This window comes from Protopterus annectens, chromosome 6.part0 (assembly GCF_019279795.1).
Source record: "Protopterus annectens isolate FY-2018-M chromosome 6.part0, PAN1.0, whole genome shotgun sequence".
NCBI lineage: Eukaryota > Metazoa > Chordata > Ceratodontiformes > Protopteridae > Protopterus > Protopterus annectens.
The window spans coordinates 524,294,113-524,319,818 of NC_056737.1; the positions used below are offsets into that span (position 1 = coordinate 524,294,113).

General features: G+C 37.2%; 1 protein-coding gene across 1 annotated transcript in view; it reads left to right on the forward strand.

The window, feature by feature from the left end:
- Positions 1 to 25,706, forward strand: part of LOC122803868 (putative N-acetylated-alpha-linked acidic dipeptidase) — an 812,772-nt gene that overhangs the window by 574,156 nt on the left and 212,910 nt on the right. Inside the window, 3 exon segments of the mRNA XM_044073548.1 lie at positions 6,214 to 6,304; positions 11,701 to 11,953; positions 19,295 to 19,376. Coding sequence (XP_043929483.1) covers positions 6,214 to 6,304; positions 11,701 to 11,953; positions 19,295 to 19,376 — 426 coding nt within the window.

Here is a 25,706-nt window from a genome sequence, read left to right on the forward strand (position 1 = left end):
CCTTGCATATAAGTTGCACAATAAAGAATGATTTCCTCACAACAGTAGACACAGGGATCCAGGGAAGTAAATAGTGTGGGAAGAATAAGCCAGGGAATTGTTATGGCTAGGCTTGTATAGGCCCTAGGGCCGATAGCCTAGTACCAACCTATGAACATGATGTTCAAGGGCCAGTGACTGTCCTCATGTGTCCCCAGGTCCCTAACAACTGGGTCTTCTCTTAGGGGTGTATTCTCTATGTGGTAAATCAAAAGAACACTATTGTACATTTTTTTTGCATTTAGTTTTAGACCATGGACCTGACACCAATTATTAGTTTGTGACAAGCCCACTTGGGAGGATATTAGTGTCCTTGTGGGATTCCCTAATTGCCCCAAGCTTGTAGTCATCCACAAACTTAGTCAACCTGAGGCTTTAATGTTAGCTTTGACTTCTGAAAGTAGCTGCCAAAAAGGAGAGTCCCTAATACTTAGCCCTGAGGGACTTCACATGTAACTGACCTTTTTGTGGAGACAGAGTCCCCTATCCTGTATTCTTGTGTCCTATCCTATGTCAGTTGTCTATACAATGGGTGACATAGGGGTTTGCATCTAATTTTGTGAGTAAGTCTGGAAAGACTGAATAGGAAATAGTGTTGAATGCTTTGGCCCAGTCAAAATAGGCAGTGTGTAATCCACTCTGGTGTCATTGAGGGATAAAACACTGAGTATGGAGTATCTGACCTGGGTTTGATTAGAGGCTCAGGTGATTGATGGAGCAGCAGAAAAGGTATGGGAGGTGCTCATTGATACACTTCCCTTAGGATCCATGACTGGCCTCAGTGAAAAAGTGGAGCAAGTCCAAGGGGTTTAAAAGTAGCTTGTAGACCCGGTATGGAATGTAGGTACTGGGGACTGGGCTGGAAACATGAGGTCCGAGGCGACAAAAAAAAAAGATATAGGCAATGTGTACCATTTTGCTCTCATCCATAGCTTTGATGACTTTATTAAAAAAAGTCCACCAAGTAGAGCAGGCACAATCTGCTTTTGAAGAAACCAGACTGTAATGGATACAGTGTCTGAAGGTTTCCTATGTTTTTATTTATAATATCCATTGTAATTCTTTCCATGGCTTTACATATGAGACTAGTCAGACTTATGGGTCTGTAGTTATCCAGGTCAGTAGCTGGCCTGCCATTGCACAGAGGGATAACTGTTATAGTGCTCCATTTCATAGGCATGAAGGCAGTTAGGAGGCTAAGGCTGAACAGTGTTTTTAGAGGACTCAATAGGCTATGTTTCATGCTATTCAGGAGGCATCCTGGGATATTATCAGGGACCATAAATGCAGTATTATTTGCCATGGAGAATGCATTTAGGACTTGTTCACTAGTGATAGCCTGGGGAGTTATGGTTGAGGGTATCTCTTGAGAGGTGTCAGGAGGAAAGAGAGGTGAAATTATAGCCAAATTTTCAGTCAGAAGGTTTGCTATATCCTGCCTCTGCATATAGGTGGCTCCATTTACAATTAGTGTAGCAGACTGTGGTGCATAATGTTTGAGGTTGCAGGCATAGTTGAAGGAGGCCTTTTGGTTGCTCTTTGCCTTTAAGGCTATTACCTCAAATTTGGCTTTGTTGGACGTAGTTGAAGTTGCCCATCATTATAATGTTGGGTTCAGTGTGGAGTCACTATATTTCTTTTAGGTATACAGTATGAGTATCCCAGGTCATACAGGAGTGCCTATAGCTTACAGTGATATGGTACATGATTTTACTTATGGTGAGCTAGATATGGGGATGCTGAAGTGTATCATATTGCTTGACCAGTTTTGATGTGAGACTTTTTGATGAATATCCACCTTTTTTCCCTTCCTGGGCAGTAGCTGATCTAAATGTGTGAAAGGGCAGTGTGGTTTTGAACTGCTGGGGTGCTCTTCACAGCTTTAAACAATGTCTCTGTAACTACACAGATGTCTACATTCTCCAGTGTGAGGAGATCTTCCAGGGAGTGGAGTTTATTTTTAAATTTTTGTTTAGACTCCTGGCATTGAGCAATAATGTCTTTAGTTTATCCCGGATTAGCTTTGCTATGCTGTAAGGTTTATTAGGTTGAGGATGCCTAAAAAAGGTACAGTGGGGGCTGGACAAAGTTTCAGCCAAGATTCAAAAACCTAAAGGAGACAGCTGCAAAGCATTCCTAGTAAAGCAGCATGATATGTCAACCAAAGTCAGTTTTCTTCTGCTCATATTGAGTCATAATCCTCAGGGAAGGCAGAGTGCTGCTCAATGTCTAGGCTCATACCAGTCTGAGAAGCTTAGTCCTAGAGCTCCATCATGTCTCCCTCTGGATTCATGTTCAGTCATCGAAGGTAATTTTGTGAACTGAAAAACAAAATGAAAACTCTTCACTAAAACTACCTTCACAAACAACTCAATATTTGTTTTGACGGGACAAGCCCCCAGCACCTCTCCCTGGATCCCCCACCTCTCGGACTTATATATACTAACTTCGAGAATGCACAACAGTGGAGAGAAAAGTAAACTCCACTGTTGGTTAAAGTTATTTTTGGCAAACAGCATTCACTCTTTATGCATTCACTGAAATTACCTTTGATGTCATGATGTGCTCCCATCTCTACATATAGTCTAGAGAGGTACATCTGAGGTAATTTACACCCACATATATAATAGTCGTACTGCTACTTGTGGTTCATTGACCTGGGTGTGTGCCTGATCTGACAAATCCTGGCCCCTGATAGACAGCTGACTGTGATCCTGTCCCTACTTAGCTTGGTGAGTGGAAATATCTGTCCATCATCTGATAGAACCTTTTATGACTTGAACATTTGTTTATGTCAGGGTTTACCTTTTGAGCTCACTGGTTGAGACACCATGTGTTGGAGCTTTTGTGCCATGGTGGACTCCTACAGGAACCTGTGAGGTCGCTGAGGATTCCTGTTGTAATACTGGCACCTAAGAATGGTTTGAGGTTTGGATAGATTACGTCTAAGAGCCTCAGCTTATACCGAGGCTATGTGCTTGGTCTTTTGAGTGAGTAACAGGTAGAATGTCGTGTTGTGTGTTTTTGACAATCTGTTTGGTAATTGTAGTGGCTGCATTTGAGACCCTCGTTTCAAGTGACAGTGTATAAGTGCATCTTTCACAGACTGCATCCAATTGTTTAATAATCAGGTGGTTGTCAGTCAATATGAGAGACCTGCTACATTGTCTGAGGATACCCCAATCCACCAAGATGGCTGCAGAGACAGGAGAGACACTATGATTGATCAATACCTTGGAAAATTCTCTTCTTAATATGTATAGTTATTTAAGGAAGAGGTTAATGGATGATTTTCATAAGTAGAAAATAGTTGGTTTGGAACTGGATCAGAGACTCAAGGTAGTGAATTGTTTGTTCTGCAATTTCTATAGTTTTTTTGCAAACTGATTATATGAGCTGCTTATTACAGCAAGAACATGAGTCTGATGCAACTACTTGAGAAGACTCTGACTGAAATAGCTTAATTACTATTGTAACCTTGGGGGGATAGTCCAGGGATAAAAGCAGGACAGGTAACATTTTAAAAGAAGTAAAACCTGAGGTGGTACAGAAAATTAGAAATAATGGATCTTTCATCTGGAAACTGAAACACACACACATGTGTGTGCGTGTATATATACATATATATATCTATATATATATATATATATATATATATATATATATATATGTATATATATATATATATATAAAACCCAGGCATGTTACATATTAGATCCACACTGTAACGTTGCAACCACAGAGGTTCCTTACAGTCCAAATAACCAATATCAATTATATATAAAACATGGGGAATGAGTAGAGATTAGATTCTGAGGAAGTCCAGTTTTTTGTGGACAAAAGCACTCAATCAGCATTGTTTTTTGGTTGCAGCATTACAACGTGGATCTAATTGTTGTGGTATTTGTTTGTAAGGTACCGAATAGGTTTTTTTTTTTGGTTCAGGCATGTTACAAATTCAAAACAGTTTATGATACCTGCATAGAAATGCCTCTATAAATATTTCTTTTTACCCTTGTAAGTTAAAGATGTTCTCAGCTGTAGAAATATACAGCTGAAGATGTGAAGAAGGAGAGAGAGGACTTGGGAACATATCTTTTGGTCACATAGGAGTCTGACTTATTTCAAGATAGGCCTGGAAGGAATATTATCTGCTATGTTGTCTCAACAGAGGTACCTATGACTAATCTTAGACCAAAAAAACTATAATTCTTCTAGCACAGATGAACTCTGATCCACAAGGTAGTAACAGCTTTAGCTCTCATGCAAAATACTTGACTTGCACACCCGCTGAGGCTAAGACAGAGCTTATCTTAGAGATAATTCGCCCCAGGTTAGAATACTGCCACCCTTTAACTGCACTTCTGTCTGCATACAATACTGCACTTGTTTAATCATCTGACAATAAAATACTTGAGATTCATACATTCAACTTACAAGAATGAGCATGACTGTACTGCTCTCAACTCAAACAGATGGTTACCTGTCACAGATAGAGCAACTTTATTTTTCGATGCAGCCACCCACAAAATATTAAGCAATGGCCACTGTACTCCACTACTCAGCAGTTTACAAAACAGTCCTATACTCTTAGAAATAATGTTGGGATCGAGTTATATAGGCCCCCATTCATATGTGTGCAACAGCTTTATTGAAAAGGGTTCCAGCGGTTTGAAATAATCTCCCAGATAATATAAGGACAAGAACAACCTCTGACTTTCAAGAAAATGCTCAGAGACTATCTGTTTAAAGAAAGTAAATGTAATTACTATAGAGTCATGGGCTAACCCAATGGTACACTAATTTCTTATATTCCATTATAGTGGTGGTTCCGCACCAAAATTTGGAGGTTTAGTCTGGTCGATACTAACTTAGAACAACAAAAGTGATGCAGATATAATTATCCTTTTTGTAGAGCCATGCAACATTTGCAAGCTGATCCCTAGTATCTTTCAACACTGTAAGCTTTTTATTTACTTATAATGAAGTTATCATTATATATTTAAGCATTAATAATGTATGCATCCTTATAAGTGCTATTTAATTTATTTATTCACTATCACATTGCAGCTTTGTATTGTATGTGCAATCTTTGTCAAGTGTCTTACTGGTAGTTTGTTTTTTTTCTTTGCATTCCCAAGTGCATTTCTTATCGGTTATTGTCTTCATCATTGTTGCCTGAATCATGGTTGAAAAGATTCACTGGACAAGTTCACCTAACCAGTAAACACTGTACAAATATACAAAATAAATAAATAAATAAAATGTCTTATGATGGGAAGCAAAGTTAACCAACTTGCTCATGCTATTACGATTACTGGGTGAGGTTTTTTTTTAGTACTTCTAATAGCAAAGAAAACTATCACACAGAGGTGGAAGCTAATGCTTATATTAACCACACACAGATGTATGCTTTTATTAATGGATAAGTTAGGTATTAGGGGAAATTGCTTTGTAAAAAGAAAGAAAGATTCCTAGCCAAATGTATAAATAAATGGCTACAAGCCATATAAAGACTGTTTGTATGGCTTTATAAGTAGAAAATTAAGATACAATTAATTTAATTGACCAGATTAGCAATAATATTTTATTTTTGTAAGGGCCCTGGAATGTAGATTGCATCACCCTCCAACTGTTTTTGGAGAAAGTTTACTAAAAGAGCCATACTTAGTTAATACTATGAGAGCAGGATTGACAGGTTATTAATATAGGTACTTATTATGACACTAGTTTCCTGGTAAATTTTGAGTTACTTTTATATTTTATTTAATGTTGGTTATTAATAATAAGAAATGGTTTCCAAATGATATTACATTATAAAGATTAGCGTTCAACATTAATAGCAAAGCTTATTAATTGTAGTATGTTTGTGTTCTGCTTGAAGTGCAATAATGATTCTTTTGAAAGAATTTTTAATATCACCAGTTGTTTTTATTTTGAATTCAATAAAGATTTTTTTTTCAAAGAAACCACCTCCATATTATTTGCCATAGTCTGTTTATGAGCACCAAATCTGATACTTTATTATGAGGGGTCTTACTGACTTTTAGAAGATCACGGAGGGAGTACCAGAAAACTAAATGTCTCATTAGACAGTTCCTTTCTTGATTAGCAAACTATGTTATTTGCAAATGCTTCTGTCATTCCTAACAGGAATATGTATTTTTTTTTTAGGGTTGGAGACCTAGGATCTGGAAGTGACTACACAGCTTTTCTACAGACTTTAGGATGTTCTGCAGTTGATTTGTTGTACTCATTCCGTCCGGTAAGAATCAAATTGCTTGTATTGCTAATGCATGTATGCATTCAGGTACTAGTTATTAACAACAATTATACCACGACCCCCCATTAATATTCCAAAACGTGCACGCTGATTGGTCAGCGTGCACATTGTAAATCAGAGTTATACTAATGGAAAAAGGTCTGGTCGCCGCATTGCACTCAATTATTGGCCTAATGAGGGAAGAGTACAGGGAGATTATAACTTCTTTTTTTCTGGGGGGAATGCCCTTACTTATGAGATGAGTAATATAGAATGCTCTTCTTACCACTGTGGAGACAATGTGATCAAAGGTAAGGTTGCTGTTAATCTCTGTGCCCAGGTCTTTCACCACTGAGTGCATACTTAAGGTGTTGTTTTTGATGTGGTAGTTAGCAGGAACATCATTCTTACATTTTATTTGCATCGAGTTTAAGGCCATGACTTTGGCACCAATCATTTTTTGTGTAAGACCCTCTTGTAGGATGTTGACATAATTTGGAGATTCTATGACTGCTCCCAGTTTGCAGTGATCAGCAAACTGTCAGCCACAGACCTTTAGTTTTAGCTTGTACTTCGGAGAAATTGATTCCAAATAGTAGAAGTCCCAGGACTGATCCCTGTGGAACACCACTAGTTACAGCTCTGCTGTTGGAGGCTGATTCCCCTATTTTGACTATATGGGTTCTATCAGTGAGCCAGTTAGTGACCCATCTAATGATATAAGGGTTGATACCTAGCTGGGTGAATTTGTCAATGATGCCTGAGTGGGGGACAGTGTCAAAAGCCTTGGCTAAGTCTAGGTAGGCTGTGTGCACAGATTTCTCCTCATCAATGGCTTTGGCGACTGTCTCAAAGAAGTCCACCAGGTTTAACAGGCATGATCTCCCTTTGACAAATCCAAACTGAGTAGGGTGAAGTGTTTGGAGATTACCTATATCTTTGTTGAGTTCTATGATGATACCCTGCATGACCTTGCAGATAAGGCTAGTCAGGCTAATAAGTCTACAGTTACCAGGGTCAGTGGAAGAACCACCTTTGTGCAAGGGGAAAATGGTGGCCTTTTTCCATTCAGCTGGGATGAAGCCAGTGCTTAGATTATGATTGAAAAGCATACCCAGTGGTGTTGCTAATTCTTGTTTAAGCCCATGTAGAATGCAGCCTGGGATGTTATCAGGTCCCATAGATGTTATGTTTTTGACCTTAGAGAGGGTTTTCATGACCTGCTCCTTACAGATACAAGGTAGAGAACAGGTGGTAGGGATGTCATGGGGTACGTGTGGCGAGGACAGGGGAGTGAAGCTTTCACAGAATCTGTCAGCTAACAGGTTAGCAATGTCCGCAAGCTCAGTATATGTGGTATAATAAACTATGAGTTTGGCACAAATCTGAGCCTTTCCTTTTAGGTTACGGATGTAACTAAAGAACACCTTATGGTTGTCCTTAGTTGAAGAAGCTAATTTGGACTTAGAGTTAGCTTTGGTAGACTTCACGAGAAGTCTTATTTGTTTTTTTAAGCTGAGAAGAGAGTGTTTTCAGTTTATGGCTCACTCTCGCGTACTCTTAGACAGCAATTTCTTCCTCTTACTGTAAAGCCCATTAATGGCACTTGTCTGCCAGGCAGGTTTGTTCTTCCTTGAGGAGCTTGTTTTGGTCCTATCAGGTACAGCTGTTATACAGGTGTTTGTGTAAAGCATTTTTGTAGACCTTGGCATAGCTACCAGTTCCATCTGAGGGGGAAGGTGCAGTGAAGCTATTTATACCATCCTGTACGAGGTTATAATCTGCTTTGGAGAAGTTTTTTTTAGTTGAGTTGCTGCTGGGGGTGGGGTCAGGTGTGATAGTTGCTTCAAATGAGACTGATTTGCGGGCAGATCTCATCACAGAAGACCTCAGAGTGGAGTTGCTGCAGTGATCCCCCATATTGATAAGCACCAGATTCAGGATGTTGGCATCGCTTATGGAGGTGTCAACCAGCTGGTCCAGAGCACTGGAGTTAAGGAAGTTGAAGAATCTTTGGGCAAGTGAGTTTGTGCACGAGTAATCTACCCAGTCAATGGATGGGTAGTTAAAGTTGCCAAAAAACATGGTGTTCAGATGTATCTTGATAGGCACAAGTAGATCCAAATAGGCAGAGTGGGTGTCCTGATTCATAAAGGGAGTCCTGTAGCTGGCAATGACTTGAATAGGTGTTCTACCAACAGTTAATTGCACCTGAAGTATCTCCAGGGAGTTGCCTAACCAATCTGGAGGTGTATTTATCTTTAATGAATATTGATACACCACCTCCTTTAGTTTTCATGTCTTCAGTTTGTGGTCTGAATGTGTGGAAGAAGTGTAGCCTGATATGGCTGGGGTGCTCTCCACAGTCTTGAACCAGGTCTCCATGACTGCACAAATGTCTATGTCTTCCAAGGTGAGGACTGCTTCCAGTGGAGTGCAGTTTCATGTTAAGACTCAAAGCATTTAGCAGCATAACCTTGCTTACTTTGTTTGGATTATGCATTGTGGGATACATATTATTTTTAATATGGGAACACTGTGTATACAGTGGTCTTAAAGTGGCAAACGCTACAGTGCATGCTGTATATACAGACTTAAACAGCTCAGCTTTTCCTACAATTATATATGTTTACAAAGATTATTTTCTTTTGAGCTTTTTTCATTCTAGTTTGTTTTACCTTAAATTTGTTATTTTCCAAGAGTTTAAAAAATATATGTTTGGGTGCTAACAAACATTTGTGTGATTTCTTTGACTACAAATTGATTAATTCTGGAAGAACTTAGAATTAGTATGTTTAATTTAAGATAAGTGGAATATGAAAATATCTAATCTTTGTGAGCTGCCATGTAAACTGCTTTGTAACCACTTTGGATTTCTGTTGTTTATTGCCTTTTCCTCTTGTTTTGTTGGACAATTTTTTTTTTTACTTTTAATGTGTAATTTTATATTAAATGTGTTTTTTCTTGGAGTTTTTTAAAAAAATTATTGATTAGATCCATCAAAACTGCAAGCCTTCTCCCCTCAAAGTCTAGTAAGCTGGTTACCTTCTGCTAGGATTAGGTGTATTACAAGGACCCTCAGGACCCTTTACAATCATAAATACGAGTATGATCATGTGCCAGCCCATTTAGGAGTGAGCCATCTTAAGCTGTCCACCCTGAATGAGATACCTAGAGACACTATTCAGTTCTGCTCCCATATCTCCATGGGAAGTTACCACTACTGAGCAGTATTCTACCCTCACCAAGAATGATGCCATAGTTCAAAGATAAAGTATCCAGATTCAAAAACTGGCTTGCCAAATTGTTATCTCCATGGAATCCAGCATATGTCTGCCTGGCACAAGGTGGGTAATGGACTATTCTGCTTTGCCAAGGACTGGCTGTACCTCTGTCTTATGGCTTTCTGTTATTGGCCAAAGCATTTGTTGGCCTCAAAGTGCCTTTGTTTAGGTAAAGTTCAGCTCATGGATACACTCACTCAGCAAATTCTAATTTTGGCAATATCAAAGTAGTACTGCTCAGTGTCAGAAGCTTGAACAGTGAAATGTTTAAGCTTCTGGCCTTTTTTTCCTTTGAAGACATACATATTTTTGTAGTAATGCAAACTTCATATCAGTTGTAGAGCAAAGATGACAATACCTATCATATCTTCAGGGCCACAGGGAGCCATGGAAGGCACGTATATCTGTATTCATTACAGAACCTATTGTTTCATAAGAAATCATGCATAATACCTTACTGGGACTTGTAGAGGTCACAACAACATTCAATAAAATTGCTGACTATATCATTACCAGCTATAGGTCAGCTATGTCTTCCTTTGAGCACATTGTTTATTTAAGACACATTGAAAAAATGTCCATCAATCTGAATGTACTTATTACAGTGATAGCAAGAACCTCACTTTATACTGCTGTACGTATACAACTATCAGCAAATATGCTCAAAAATGCCTCAGTTTTATTAACACTAATTCCCTTGATCAGATTGTTTCCTTCCCCACCAAGGGTGATTATCTCTTGGCTCTAACCGTCAGTGTTACTTTTATTAATACTAATTCCCTTCACCGAATTGTGCCTTCTCCTCCAGCGGTAATAATACTCTTGATCTTCTCTTTATCACCTTCTCCCTTTTCTCTACTCTTCCTGTTGTCTCTACCTCCTTAGTAAACTCCTACTACTTTGCAGTAACTTTTCCCTTAAAACACGTTTTAGCCCATGAAAAATAAGTGTTTCCTGATTATTATATAACAAGCCTCATATTTACTCACAACTATAAATGATATGGTTCTCCCGATAATCTACAGCCTGATCTTACTGCATGCTGCTCTGAATTCTATTCTCTTATGGACAATGCATCAAAGAGTCTATTCTTATGTGCCATAATAATAAGAACGAATTCAGAAATGTGTCTTCATGGTGGCATTCCTTTATAAACAAGCTATACAATTAAAAAAAGAAAGTTCAAGCTATCTGTAACAGATTCCCACTGTCCCAGTATAAAAGGGACTTTAAAACTAATAAATGAAACCATTAAGCATGGCAGCAAGGATTGCAAGGCCATGTATGACCTCAGGGTTGCTACTCACTCTAAAGATAACCAAGGCATTTTCAGTTACATTAGGAAACTCACAAATGATGTTCATTACTGTACCAAACATACTTCCAGTAGGAATCTCCTATGTAGAAATGCACTGATCTCTCTTATCATGCAACGAGAGCCACAGGGACAAGACACTGTTTCTGCACACTATGCTTCTGATCTTATGAGCTTGTCAAAACCTGTAGCTGTGGCCACTGGAGTGATAACACTCAAAACATTTACTGCATAGGCAGGCAGCTCTATACTAACTAATCAATGCCAGGTCTAGATAGATCTCAAAATGAAAGCTGCACTGAAGAACAGATGCTTCCTTAGATGAAGAGTGAAGAAGGGTCTGATGGTTATTTTTACTGTTGCCACTCACAACATCTGATGTGCCAGTTTACTGCTTTTTTTGGTTACTGTTTGAGGGATACACTATCTTTGAAAAAGAAAGTATGTTGTCTTGAGGCCTTGGAGAACAAAGGCTTTGCCTGTTAAATGTTTTCAGCTCTGGTATTTAGAGATATAAAATTCTGACAGATTGCTAAATAATGTAATCTAATCACATACAATTAAATCAATAGGTTTCTTAAAATTGCTACCATATTATTTCCAATATCTTCTCTTTTGTTTCTTTTGCTACACAGATTAATGTGAAAAAGAAATTGCATGAGCATCTACTTGTTTAAGGTTTCAGAGCAATTATCAGTTGTCATTTAAAATAATTTAATTGACTTATTATAGAACTTAGTCACTCCACTTAACAGTAAAATAATTATGTGTGCTATGTATTATTGTTTTATTTTATGCAGAACTATAACATTTCTTCATACCCAGTGTACCACTCAGCATATGAGACTTTTGATCTAGTTTCCCGGTTCATGGATCAGAAATTTACATTTCACCAGGCTGTGACTCGGATCGCTGGTGAGCTTGCACTGACCCTGGCTGATAGTGTCCTGCTGAATCTAGATTGCAACCAGTATGCCCAGAAACTAGAACGAATTTTTACAGGTGTCCAACAAGGCTATGGCACTCTTTTAAACAAGCACAATATCACACTTGGTAAGAACAATGTTTATTTATTTCACTGCATTATTTTATTGTTTGAAAATGTTACTAGGAAAGCCATATCAACCATAAACTCGATCATATGTATAATCTGAGGAATAAGCTTAAAGGCCTGTCCAAGAGTAAGGTTATTGAAATCTCCATAAATAGTGCAAAGTAAGATAAGAAAACAAACATCAAAAGTAGAACCTAAACAAACCAAGACTGAAGATTAAATAGATAAGATGGTATGATATTATTCTAGCAATTAATCCTTCAAATCATTGTTAATTGTCAAAAGCAATGTGAAAAATTTAACTTTTTCATGATAGGAGTCACTTTTTATAACAGTGTTGTATGTTTCTTTGTTAACACTGAAATAAAGTAAAAAAAAAATCATGAAAAAAGGAATCATATTTTGCTGTTTTATGCTTGTACTATTACATGCGTGCTTGTTTACTTAACTGTTTGCTTACCAGGTAGATCTGCTGCTCATCAGACCCTTTCCTGCCACTTTCGCCCCCACCAAAAAAAAAAAAAAATGAAGATAGTTTTCATATTTTGAACTTCAATCATTTTACAGTTTGTTGTAAAATAATTTATTTGTCTATGTTCATTCTTATGAACATTTGCAGTTTGCTGATTAACGACTATATGTGTGTGTGTGTGTGCGCATGCACTTGTGTATTTTCATACATGTTCATACATATATACAATGTTTGTGTCTTTCAGCTTTTCCCGGTTAGGGGTTGCCACAGCAGAACTCCGATCCGCTAATAATTGGTAGTTGATTTTTACGTGCTGAGTTACCAGCCCTGATGCACAACCTTCAACGAAGGTATGCCCATTCACGCATATCTCCCTGCAGAAGACGCTCTAGCTGAGAATCGAACCGGACAGCATCTTACTGTGAGGCAACAATGCTACCGCAGCACCACCACCACTCATACACATACACAATAGTCACTAAAAATACTTGGATTCATTATTAGTGATTTGGTGATCTTTCAGCCTAATCATGATGTATAAAGATGGTAAAGAAGGGCGGCCACGGTGGTGCAGCGGTTAGCATTGTCACCTCACAGCAAGAGGTTCTCTGGTTCGATTCTCGGCAGGGGTGCCTTCTGTGTGGAGTCTATATGTCCTCCCTGTGGTCGTGTGGGTTTCCTCCGGGTGCTCTGGTTTCCTCCCACATCCCAAAGACATGCTGTAGGTGGATTGGACACTCTAAATTGGCCCTAGGCTTGATTGTGTGCATGTGTGTGCCTTCCGTGGAAGGTTGGGTGCTGGGCTGGCAATTCAACACCGTAAAAACTCCACTGCCAATCATGAGCGGACAGGTGAAAAAAGAAGAAGAAAGATGGTAAAGAAGAAGAAAGTAGCTAGGCCAGTAAAAGGATAATCAGTCAATTAGTTAGAATTTGTAAGCTAAAAAAGTTGAACTGAGCTGAATTAATTTTCAGCAGAAGCCCAGGGAGAAAAGCATTTTAAAAACTGACAACTGAATATAACACAATACTAAAGTAAGCAAACTAGTTAACTCAGTAAACTATCTATCTAGTCAGATAATGCACAAGTTTTAAAGATTTACTAACTTAATGATAAGTATTACATACTCATTACAAATGCAATGATCTGATAAGATAAACAGTTGCATTTATATAGAAATACATGTATGTACAGAAGGCAAGATTTACAGACAGCGGACTAAAATGGACGCCATGCTAAAGAAAGGAAGGCATGTAAAGTATGGAAGAGAAGATGAGAGGAGATAATCAGAATTATAGGATGAGAGACTAGTTAAGATAGGTCTGTACTTCTGAGAGGACATATGGGAAATAATAGATCTCTGTCTAGATATTTCTTTAAGTGGGATTGTAAAGGAAATGAACTGAAGAAACAGAGTGAGGAGGGATTAATAGTAGTCATTTATTTATTTATATTTGTTTACCAGGAAGGTCCACTGGACAGTGCTTCTTTTCAGCTGAGGCCCACGAAAAAAATTCCAGTAGTGTAATGGAAGGTTATAAGTGGGCTCCCTGTTCAAATGTTGGCACTCAAAATGCTTAGTACCGAAAAGTAAAAATAAATAAATAAAAGACCGAAAACCCTGAGAAGATCAAATCTTGAAATCACTCTTTTCCTTAAAACTTTTTTTTACAGTGGGGCAAACCCCCCCTGCACCCCCATATGGGGTTCAAGCTCCCCCAAACTTATACATACAAACTCCAAGATCACCATATCTCTGAGAAAAGGGAATATTCAGAAAAATGGCATCTCAGACATAATATATGTAAGTCTCTTCTTTCATCCATTTAGTCTCCTTGTTTCAGAACTCACTGTAGCTGGTCCCAGAATTTCAGTTACCATTACAGTTAGCATCACTACATTAGCTATGATAGAAATACTAGCAGAGAACATTTAGAATAAGAAAATTAGATATGATAAGAGTGGAATGTAAATTATAATACAATAGATTAACAATAACATAATTAATAGACTATTACAGCAATAAAGGATCACGAGATTAACATGTTCTACAGACATTTCATGTCAAAAAAGAAGTAGGGAAAACAGGTGCTGGAAAGGTTGATTACTGGTTCTGTCCTGCAGTGCTGTGAAAATATGAGAGTGCGATAGTGAAGTGTTAGACAAGTGGAGAGAAGAACAGAGAGGATAGGAGAGTTTACTCTGGTGAATAAGAGAGCTAAGTTTGAAGAAGGAAGGAAAATAGTCATAGAAGTATGAGAGATCTGGGGGAAAACGCTAGGAATGAGGGAGTGGGAAGAGAGGGGAGGTGGTGGAATACAAGGGAAGGGGAGCAGGATGGAGGAAAGATTGGAGAGAGTATAGTGCTATAAAACAAGTTTTGTTTGCTGTGCTATTTTAGCCAGACATAGAATAGGCACAGGACAAGGTGTTGAGCAAGTATTGTTTAGATTTACTTTGAAGAGTTTGAGTTTGCTAATTTATCTTATTGAGAGTGGAACTGAATTCCACATTTCAGACACACAACAGGAAACTAGAGAGTCACATGCTAGGTTATTGGATCTGGTTTAATTCAGTAAGCACTTGTCATAGGAGCATAGGGTTCTCTTTGGTGCATACTGTTTGAGGATATAGGTTTGGACTTGTAATTTTTCTGGACTGTATGTTAAGGTATAGGCTTGGGGTTTATATTAATTCATCATAGTATCAGATCACCAAATGACTTTTCATTGGAAATGCCATTCATTGAACCTCCCCCCATGTAGGAGTCAGCACCTCTCACAACCCCCGCTAATTATATATATATATATATATATATATATATATATATATATATATATATGTGTATATATATATATATATATATATATATATATATATATATATGTATATATATATATATATATATATATATATATATATATATATATATACCAACTCCAAGATTGCACTACAGTGGGGAAAAGGCAAATTTCCTAACCCCTACTGTAATGAAATCATAACTGTTCGACAAATAGCATGTTGGATTAAATGCCATCTAAAATGCTGTTTGATGATCTGATACTTCAATGAATTAATAGGGATCTGGGATACTGTGATTTGAGAATAGGCTAAGAATTTTGAGAGTTCTTTCAAGAAGATTTGCTTTATGGCAAGAGAGTGGTGAGTTTTGTGGGGTGAGTTTGGTGCAGATTTTGCCATTTTTATTATAGCAGTTCTCTACTTGATGCAGTTGTGTTTTTGGAGTGTAATATGTATGGATGCACCACTAACAAGAGTTGGTAGTAGGTATGTGGTGGCTATTTGTTTCCCTGTATCATCAATTAAATATGATTTTATTCTGTAGAGACTGCCAAGCTTTTGATGTTTTTTTACAGCTTCCTTAATACGGCTATTAAATGTCATGTATTCATCTAGACTCACTGCTAGGAGTTTAGTGACTATTTCTATAGTAGTGTTATCGGATGACATTGAGCACAAAAGGGTTTTCTCTTCCTTATATGATTTGGGTATAAGGAGGAGTAGTTTAGCTTTTTTAGGGTTCAGTAAAAGTTGAGAGTTACTGCATCAGGATTTGACAGAGAAGAATGATTCTTGTGTTGGATTTTTCTCTTTATTGAGTATTTTGGCTATGGAAATCAGAGCTGAATCATCTGCATATTGTATTATGGTGGTATGCTTGCTAGCTTTGTGTATGTTATTTATAAATATGTTAAATAGGAGTGGACCTAGAATAGATCCTTGGGAAACTTCTATTGTTACAGGAAGGAAGGAAGGAAGGAAGGAAGAGATGCCAGATTGCAGTTTGACAGTTTGTTGCCTCTTAGACAGGTAGCTATCAAACCATAAAATGGCAAAAGAATCAGATCTGAAGGAAAATAGTCTGGTAAGTACTGTAGGGTGGGATACCATGCCAAGATCCTTAGAATGGTCAAGGAATACTGTGGATACCAGATTTCCAGCATTTCTATGCATGTTTATGGAGGTGGTGAAGTTGAAGAGGGCAGGGATGGTACTATGGTATGGATGACACTAATTTCAGGTCTAGCATATCTCTGAGTTGTTTTCTTTGAATACATTTTTCAAGAGTTTTTGACAGAGGGGAAAGAATAGAAATTTGTTGATAGATAATAAATTCATTAGAGGTGCCCCCTTTATGCAGTGGAAGGATGTAGGACTTATTCCAGACTAGGGGAACATAATTCTTTGATTGGTTAACTAAGACATCAGCTGCAGCTTTAATGTAATCCCTGGGAGGTTGTCTGGGGTGAGTGTTGTTTTTTTTTTCTTGAGGAGAAGTTTTTTGATAGTAGAGGTTGATATGGGTTCTAGTGATATTTTTACTGGGATTGCTGAGACTACTGATGGTGGGAGGAGAGGAAGATGTGTTTTTATTTCAGAAGGGAGGGCACAGATTCAATAATGTTTATAGCAGTATTATGAAAAGTCCACTGTACACAGAGTAACGTTCCTTTAAATGTTGTAAGAGTTTTCTGCTATGTTGTATGTACCTGTTTCTTTAATAACAGAAAGATCCCTGATTGTTTAGTGAGCTATTGGATGTAAAATAAAAAGAGGACTGAGTGAAACCTAGTCAGACAGCATTTGCCTTTTGCAAAAGGGGACTTGGGCACTGGCTGTGGAAAGGAGAGAGAGTCAACCACAGTGAAATAAAAATAGGAAGGAGAAACTGGAAATTACTTCTGCTATAGGAATGCAGAGAGACCTACCACAGAGACCGTTTCCCTACAGTTTAAGACTGAGATAAAGTGCGTGCTGTGCTTTTGGTGATAGCACAAGACTTTGTTTTTGGAAAAAAAAACTTCATTTAATTTGATGTTTATATAATAAACTGCAGTTTTTATAAGGCTGGAGGTTTTAGCTGCTTTGATCTTCGTAGCATGTATACATACAGTTTTGTGATACAGAAGAATCTACAAGATTAACTCACACTTTATAAGGATGGCTAAAAGACCAATATATCAAAGATTTCAGAAACAAATACAACTAACATTGGTACTCTTTTCCTTACTGCAACTATTACTAACACAACTAAAGACATTGCACAAAATATAAAACCTACCTTCCTAGCAGGAGATAATTAGTCCTCTGGATTGCTACAAAAGCCATCACATATCCAGTAACTCCTTTTATAAATCACTCCTATCAAGCATCCATATCTCCTAAAATTTGAAATCAAGTTTATGTTACCTCCATACATAAAGGTGGCAACTCTTTGGAGATAGTAAATTATGAACTTATATCAATCTCATCTTCTCTTTCAAAAATATAGGAAATGTGTTCATTTACAGTCAATCCAATTACCTAACTAAAAACACATTGCTGTCCCTAAGAAAACATAGTTTTAGGCCAGGTCATAGCACAGAAATAGCCTTACTAATCATAAACTATCATTGCAAGACAAAATCAAGGTGAAGTGATTGCAAATGTATTTATAGATGTATCTAAAGCATTTGAAATAGTATCACATCCCATGCAATAGCTCTCTACATGTTGTGTAATGTCCTAAACACTGGAACTTGATTGATCCTATCATGAATATCTTATCATCAACAATATAACAAAAATAAATAAATAAAAGCATTTCTAACCACAAGGTGGCCCTCCTTATCTGCTAACCTCAGATGGTAAAACTGATTTAAAAACTGCATTATGTGTCTTGGGTAGAGTCTTAGAATTATCTTCCCTCTGTACTGACACTAATTTTACAACAACACAATTCCATGCCATGTTTCAGGTAGATATATTTTTATTTGCAAATATGGATATACTCCTCTGTCTCTGGTGTTTGATGAGAAAGATTTTCATGTAAAATCCTGTATAATTATGCTATTAAACACAGTTTTTCTTTTGTTAGATTTACAAGTTGTCCATTTTTGTCAGTTGGCATGTTAATATACAGAGAAAACTGCATTTCTTCAGTTATATTATTATTCTTATTCTTCACTGTGGATATTTCCTTTGAGGTTAATCTATCTTTTTTGGATTAAAGTCTTTGTTTGCTTTATAGTTAATAAAATTTACCGACATACAACTACTTTCCCTGTTAGTCTCATTTATTTATTTTTCTTGTAAAACAACAAAATATTTTCTTGAATTCTTTTAGTAGAGTCTTGACTGCAGTAATAACTTTTTTTCACTGAACTAATCTGTGTTTATTTCTGTCAATGTCTGCTTGCATAACATGAGACTAACCATGTCTTACCTGGAAATAAGTACACATGCCTTACACACCTTACCAGGACACTAGTTCATAGGTGTTTACTAGGCTAATGACCACAAGGGTCTTTTTAAGCCTAGCCATCTATCCCAAATCTCTGACAAGTTCTGATGCAATTGATAAGTATAAGCAGGGGTTTAGGAGATGAAACATTTACACTCAGGGACCTGGGGGGTGAACCATTAACAGTTTACTTGTGTCCATTAGAGACATAGGTGCCAAATCAGGGATGAATTTCTTGTTCCCCATCCAGTTGTCCAAGTTGCACTTGAATTGGGTTTGGGAGGAACTCTGCTTCACAAGGATGGGGAGCCTATTCCATAGACATGGTAGTTTCTGGGATACATACTGGTCTCTCCAGCAGGTTCTATTTATATCACAGGCAAGGCTTATGTCTTTAGTGAACAAAACACAAGGTTGTCAGTATTCCAGAAATGTCCTATCTTGCCTGTTTTAAACAGCATGTGAACGTTTTGTAATGATCTTCATACATTTTGATAATTTTTTGCAGTAAAGGTGTATATTTTTTATTACCAAGAGCTGTGAAAGTTCAATAATGATAGAATGGAATTAAAGCTAGAAGTGAGCTGCAGCATTTAATATAAAATCCATTTGTATTTCATCAGACTGGATCAAGGCAGCCATACAAGAATTCAAGGAGGCTGCAGCTGGGCTACACAACAGGATCGAAAAAGTAAACCTTACCAAGTAAGTAAAGCCTTTATTTCATAAAATCATACACCCCCCACACACTCACATATGTACATGCACTCTGTAATTAAATATATTTACTTCTACAGTCAGTGGTTACTTTGTCATGTGACAGGTAACAGGTCTTATTAGTACTGTAATGATTTTATTTAGTTTGTAGTCTGCTATAATAGTTTACGTTTTATTTCCTGCAGCACCAAATCAAAACCATCAGAATAATGTATTCAGCTTAACTTGAAGCTCACTATATTTTTATATATATTTGTGAAGAAAAGAGGTACTGACAGCACAGCTAGCTGGAATTTTGTAAATAATTATATGTTATTGGTGAATACTGAAATGATGTATACAAGATGCTTGTGTTACAAATGTATTAGAACTGTATGTCATGTGTATATCAAACTGCTTGTAGAGATGTGTGTGTTGAAAAAAGTATTTGTAGAGTGCTATGTTTGAAATGTAACCACAGTGCGCCCTACTGGAAGAGAACAGAAATGTACCTGTACTATTGTAACTGTTTAAATGTATATGCTTAACTGAGGAAACTGGAGGGTTAACCTCAGTCCAGCAAACTTTAGAAAAATATCTGAAATGAAATTACTTTATAGGCTATGCAATAAAGAGGCTATCTCTCAAGTTTTCAATGCAACTAGTGACACAAAGTCTGTACTAGGAAGCTTTCTGTATTGTCCTTGGAGTGAACTAGTTGTTACTTTTGAAGCATGAAGGAATGCAATTGTTTTATGACTTCCAGCATCTGTCAAAGATGTGAGCAAAAGCCCTTATCTGTATATTTTTATAGATACATGCTAAATGCTGCCAGATTCTAGCAATGGAGGTTTTGGCCTGGGAACTAGAAGTCAGATAACCAGAAATGGTGTAATTCTGCAAGGTATCCCAGCAGTAATATTTTAGATATTATTTTGAGAAGTCTTTTAATGAGACAGAACATTCTATATTCTATATTGGACCTGACAACAAGAAGACCCATTCACCATACCTCTGCCTTGCTCTAATTAAGTAAGTTATTAAGGAATAGTATAATTGTCTTTGATTCAGTCAGGAATATAGTGGAGCTTACTTTAGATGTTTTTCTTTACTTGTGTGAGCCTGTACTGCAATGTTATTTTAAATATTTCCTCTGATGTCACTGTGAATATGCATTTAGTATTGTCTTTTTTTTAATTATTTATTATTAAATATATTTAAGCCTTTCATTGTGGCTGATCTGTGTAGAGATATTTAAGTTTTGAGAGTACTTGCATATTTATATGGTGACACTGTGTGGGCCACTCCTAATAGCCTTACTCTTGGTCAAACTACCATTTGTATTAGTATTAATATTACAAAGTAAGATTAGACACCCTTTGTTAATGGCCTTAAAGTAGCTGATAAGGAGTGATCTGTGGCAGTGGAAACTACCTTATAGTCTGGGCAGAAGGGTGCATAGCTACTAAACCTGTGACAGCCTTTCCCAGGTGTCTTTTTGTGTGTGTGTGTGTGTGTGTGTGTGTGTGTGTGTGTGTGTGTGTAAATCAAACCTCAAAGTGTGTGTGTGTGTGTCAGCTACTTGGACAGGGACACAAAGCACTGGTTGGACAGAGTGGGGTGCTGGAGGTCTTGGCTTGGTCACTCAGCTGAGATCTCAACTCTATAGCTGTGCCAGTGGGGAGTATTATTGGTGATCAGGAGGAAGAGGGAGAAACCAACCCTGAACTGACTGAGTCTCAGTGTGCTCTTAAGGCAAATTGCACTTGATGCAGAGAGCTGCATCTAGAAATAGTGTGTGTGTACTTGTCATACTCCCATTGTACGTCCCTCCCCAATTGCCAGTGGTGAGGACTGAGGCTCCTTGACTAATGGTCCAGTGAAGAGTCACCACAATATTTACAAAGTTATACAGGTAATCTATGAATGTGTGTGTATATGGTTTACTATCACAGTCTTGAAGAACACAGTGTTGAAAACCATAATCCATAGACCATAGTATCAAATGACGAAAACACTGAAGATTGCAAAATCTAAAAATATTGAATACCAAATCCCCCTACCAGTATGAACCCAGGAATGAGTACTAACAAGGATCCTTCAAGGGTCAAGTCCAGGCATTCAATACTGTGGTCTACAACATTTTGGTAGCAAATCAGAAGACTGACATCCGGAACACCGACATTCCACTAAAGGTAAGTAACTGCTTGGACATCTTGGTGAACTTTGCCCCTTACCCCCACAATAGTGCGATCTCAGAGTTGGTATATATAGTTAGGGGGGGGGTGAAGCTCCCCACATGGGTGGGTTTAGTTTTGTTGTTTTTGTTATTTTTTTGATGGTCAAAAGTTTACTTACCTCAAGTCGGAAGTTAATGTTCCGGATGCCAGTCTTCTGGCTTGTCGATCCATTGGTCTCAGGTCTCAGCTAAGTGAAAGTCAGTGATATGGGCATTCAGTGAAGTAGATCCACACACACACACACACACACACACACACACACATATATATATATATATATATATATATATATATATATATATATATATATATATATATATACAATTGTTTTATTGCAATGTGTGTCACTAAGTACGTTTTAGTTGCATAGCTGAGTGATATAAGGAAAAGTCATTATCTGTTATTGTAAGATGTGCTTCATTAATTAAGTCCATTGTATATGCAAGTGTTGCCAAGTATGTATGACTGAGTATTTAAAAGTAAATAGTATCCAGTCTATTTGTATTTGTCAATCAGATTAAGAAAGGCTGGTTTCAAGCTTTTCTGATGGTGCTCATTTAATGAGCCAAGCTGTGTTAATGAGTCAATTTTCAGAGTATTATTATTTTTTATTTATTTTTTTTTACCCACATCCCCCATTACACCAAACCCTCATGCCCTATTTGCCTAAAATTATCCAGAATCCTGATGTCCTAGGACACTGGGAGAGGGAAAATGAAAGAGAGAGAGAGAGAGAGGGGGACTTGCAGACTATGGTTGCCATCTGAATGAGGCAGAAGATGTTTTTGAATAGTCCAAACACCACCCTGCCATTATTCTGAAAGAATGCTATAATGCCTGTTATGTTGGGCCAGTTTTGGTGCATGGTTGTACATATAAGCAATATCCTGCATTTTCTTAGGCTTGCACTCCTACATCCGTAGTCTAGGAGCTGCACTTTAAAGACTTTTCACAAATGACACTTCTCTGCCAATACTCTGTCAAATTCCCTTCCCAATGGGTAATCCAGCATTGCAGGTCATCTGGGGCATAGACAGAACAAAAATGCTATCCCCCAATGCCAGTGACAGTATTACTCTTTTTAATAAAATAAGCATCTGTCTTTTGATCTTATGATTGTGATTTCATGCATGCTGTAAAGTTCAGGCCTTGCAGAGGTGTCATATATTTAGAATGATCTGGATACTGGCCAGGTGATGATGATGATAATGTAAAGATTACAGATACAGAGGATAATGAACAGTATTCTTTCACAGGGCTGAAGCACAATTTTGAATAAACATCATATTTGTTTGACCTTTGAATCGCACTCCCACCAGTACATCCCAGCACCACCACCTTTGCAGACTTCACCCATCCTTGTGTTGTTGTTATACTGTAAAAATCATAGGTTAGAGCTTTATTCCCCTAGTAGTCAGTGGCAAGTACCTGAGAAAGACTGTTTGGAATAGACTAAACTGTGAGCTAAGCTACCATTTTTGTACCCACCAAACTCAGATTCTAAAACTCTTTTGGAAGTAACTGTTCCAAAATATTAAGGTTTTAGGATTTTATTTCTCTTCCATTTTGTCTTCTAAGTTTAGTATCATGTGTATGCGTTAGGAAGTTTTGAATTATGCAATGGAAAAAAAGTCCTAATCAATACTGGTATGTAGATCAGTGGCCATGCAGAAAACTGTATGAATGATTCTGATCTGAATATTATACCACTTTTCTTTTCAATCACCATTGCCTTTTTCTTTTGCATCATGTTACAATATTAATGGCCATACAGGCAGCAGCAGTAGGTTAGATACTTAACTGTGGTTCACAATTAAGCAGTGTTGCAAATATGATTTTGTCTTTCATTTTCTTTTGTTTATTGTGTTTAAAGGTTAAACACTTTACAAAGAAATAAAGAAACTGGGAATTCATTCACTTGTAATAAAGATAGGTGTGTGGATTGCATCTGTTTGCACCAGTCTGATGGACAGGTTGACTGGATATGCACCAGTTCATTGAATTAATATACTTTTAACACTGGGTAGTGAAGCTATATGAATTGCAGAGACACCATACTGAAGGCTGTCCTCCTCTTACCAACTTTAGGTAGCAGTGACTTCTGAATCAGAAGAAAATAAAGGGGGTGTGGGGGTAAAGCTCTTGCACACACATAAAAATTGTAAATAGTGGCAACTACCTTCTAGCGAATGCTTTGGTTTTGGTGCCATATGATTCAGAGGAGCAGGCTCATAGAACTGGTATTTAGTTAGCCAGTCTACAAATGCCAGTAGTATATCCAACAAATAAGCAACAGTAGGTAGAAAATTACTACAGCTATCAGTCAAACAACTGGGATAACATTATTACAGCTACTAATCAAATAGTATCACAAATGCAATTTCATTTTTTCATTTTATTTTTTATTTATAGAGCTCAAAAGCCTAAGCAATTTACAAAAAGCAAGGACAAATGTGACCAAACAGCAACATATATATATAATATAAGATGCAAACAAAATAATACTGTATAAAACAATACAGATGCCATCACAACAGAGTGTCTGTGTAATAATTTATCATATAATGCAAATAAACCTTCAGAAACAAGTAACAGCAAAGGGACCTATTAAAAAGAGACCTCAGTCTTAGAAGACCTAATCAGGAAGCTAGTTGATTCCATAAAACCACTGTACTTGCCAGACAGGCAAATGAACATCTGTGTTATATTTCTAGCCTCATTTAGCAACAACTTGCAGTAACAGTCTCTCAAATGAAATCTGAGTGAGTGCATTTTTGATCATAGACATTTTAAGAATGCAGATCTCTATAAGTAAATTGTAAAATCATAACCATGGATCTAGCAGCTACAGGCAGCCAGACTAAAATCATGATAAGCATGTGTGGATCTGAGACCTATAGTTTAATGAGCATACCTCTCAACCTCTTAGCTCAAGAAATTTGGACAAAGCCTAAAATAATTGGGGGACAAAATTCCAAAATAGGGACAGATTTTAAATATTGCTATTACACAATTAGAAAGTTGCTTTAGCAGCAGCATTTATGTTAGCATGCATTTTCTGAAAGATATAGAAGTCTGAAACTCACTTCAATTCCAATTATTTGCTAGAAAACTACAAAACAGACCAAAAAATGAGGCAAAAATCTAGACGTTCTGTGTGAAAATCGGGCCAGTTGAAAGGTACGATCTCATGAGATCTGAGAAACTTAGTGAAAAAAAATTAGAGACTGTTGATGAGTTTGGTAACACAAGATTGTAGTCCTAAAACTAATGTGAGACTGAAGATTAAGATTTATGCCTCATACAATAGTGCTTTTACTAAATTTGTGACTGTGCAGATAGGTCAAGCAAATTAGCTCAGGATTGTGCTTATATAGAGATGTACACTGGTGTCCTATCCAGAACAGAAATACCCTGCATCACTTACTACAGGGATAGGCTCAAACTTCATGTGACAGTGAACAGGATAGCATGGATAATCGTAGAAATAATGGATGAATTACAGCTGATATTGACAGACAGCCTTAAATGCCAACTAAATGATTATATACACAAAAGCTTGCTGCCTGAAGCTACTTTAAAATCCAGGAAACAAACAGAAATGTATAACTTTTATGGGAAAAAGACCACACTGGCATTTAACAGTATTCAAAAACAGAAATGTAAAGTGTGTGTACTGAGAGCATGTTACTCGTGTTGCTTTACACGCTTATTGAGTGTACGTTCAGACATGGAAAATGCCATTCTGATTGTAAGCTTGTGTACATATGAAAACGTGTAGACAAGGAGAAAACAAAGCCTTTTAAGAAAAGCATACAAAGAAAGAGCAGAAAGGTTCACTGTTTACACCTTAGAATCCACAAAAGGCAAAAAAAAAAAAAAAAAAAAAAACGCTGAATGCCACGAACTCCAACAGAAGAACAAAAGGTGAATACGTTAAAACCTCTCTTTATTACACATGTTCCATCAGATGTACAACTTATAGAAAGCTCATGCTGAGAAACAGTGCACAGATGTCACAAAACAAATGTTTGCTTTTCACAAACTGCAAACTGGAAACTAAAATGAAAGTCTGATAACATAATTTGTAGATATCTGA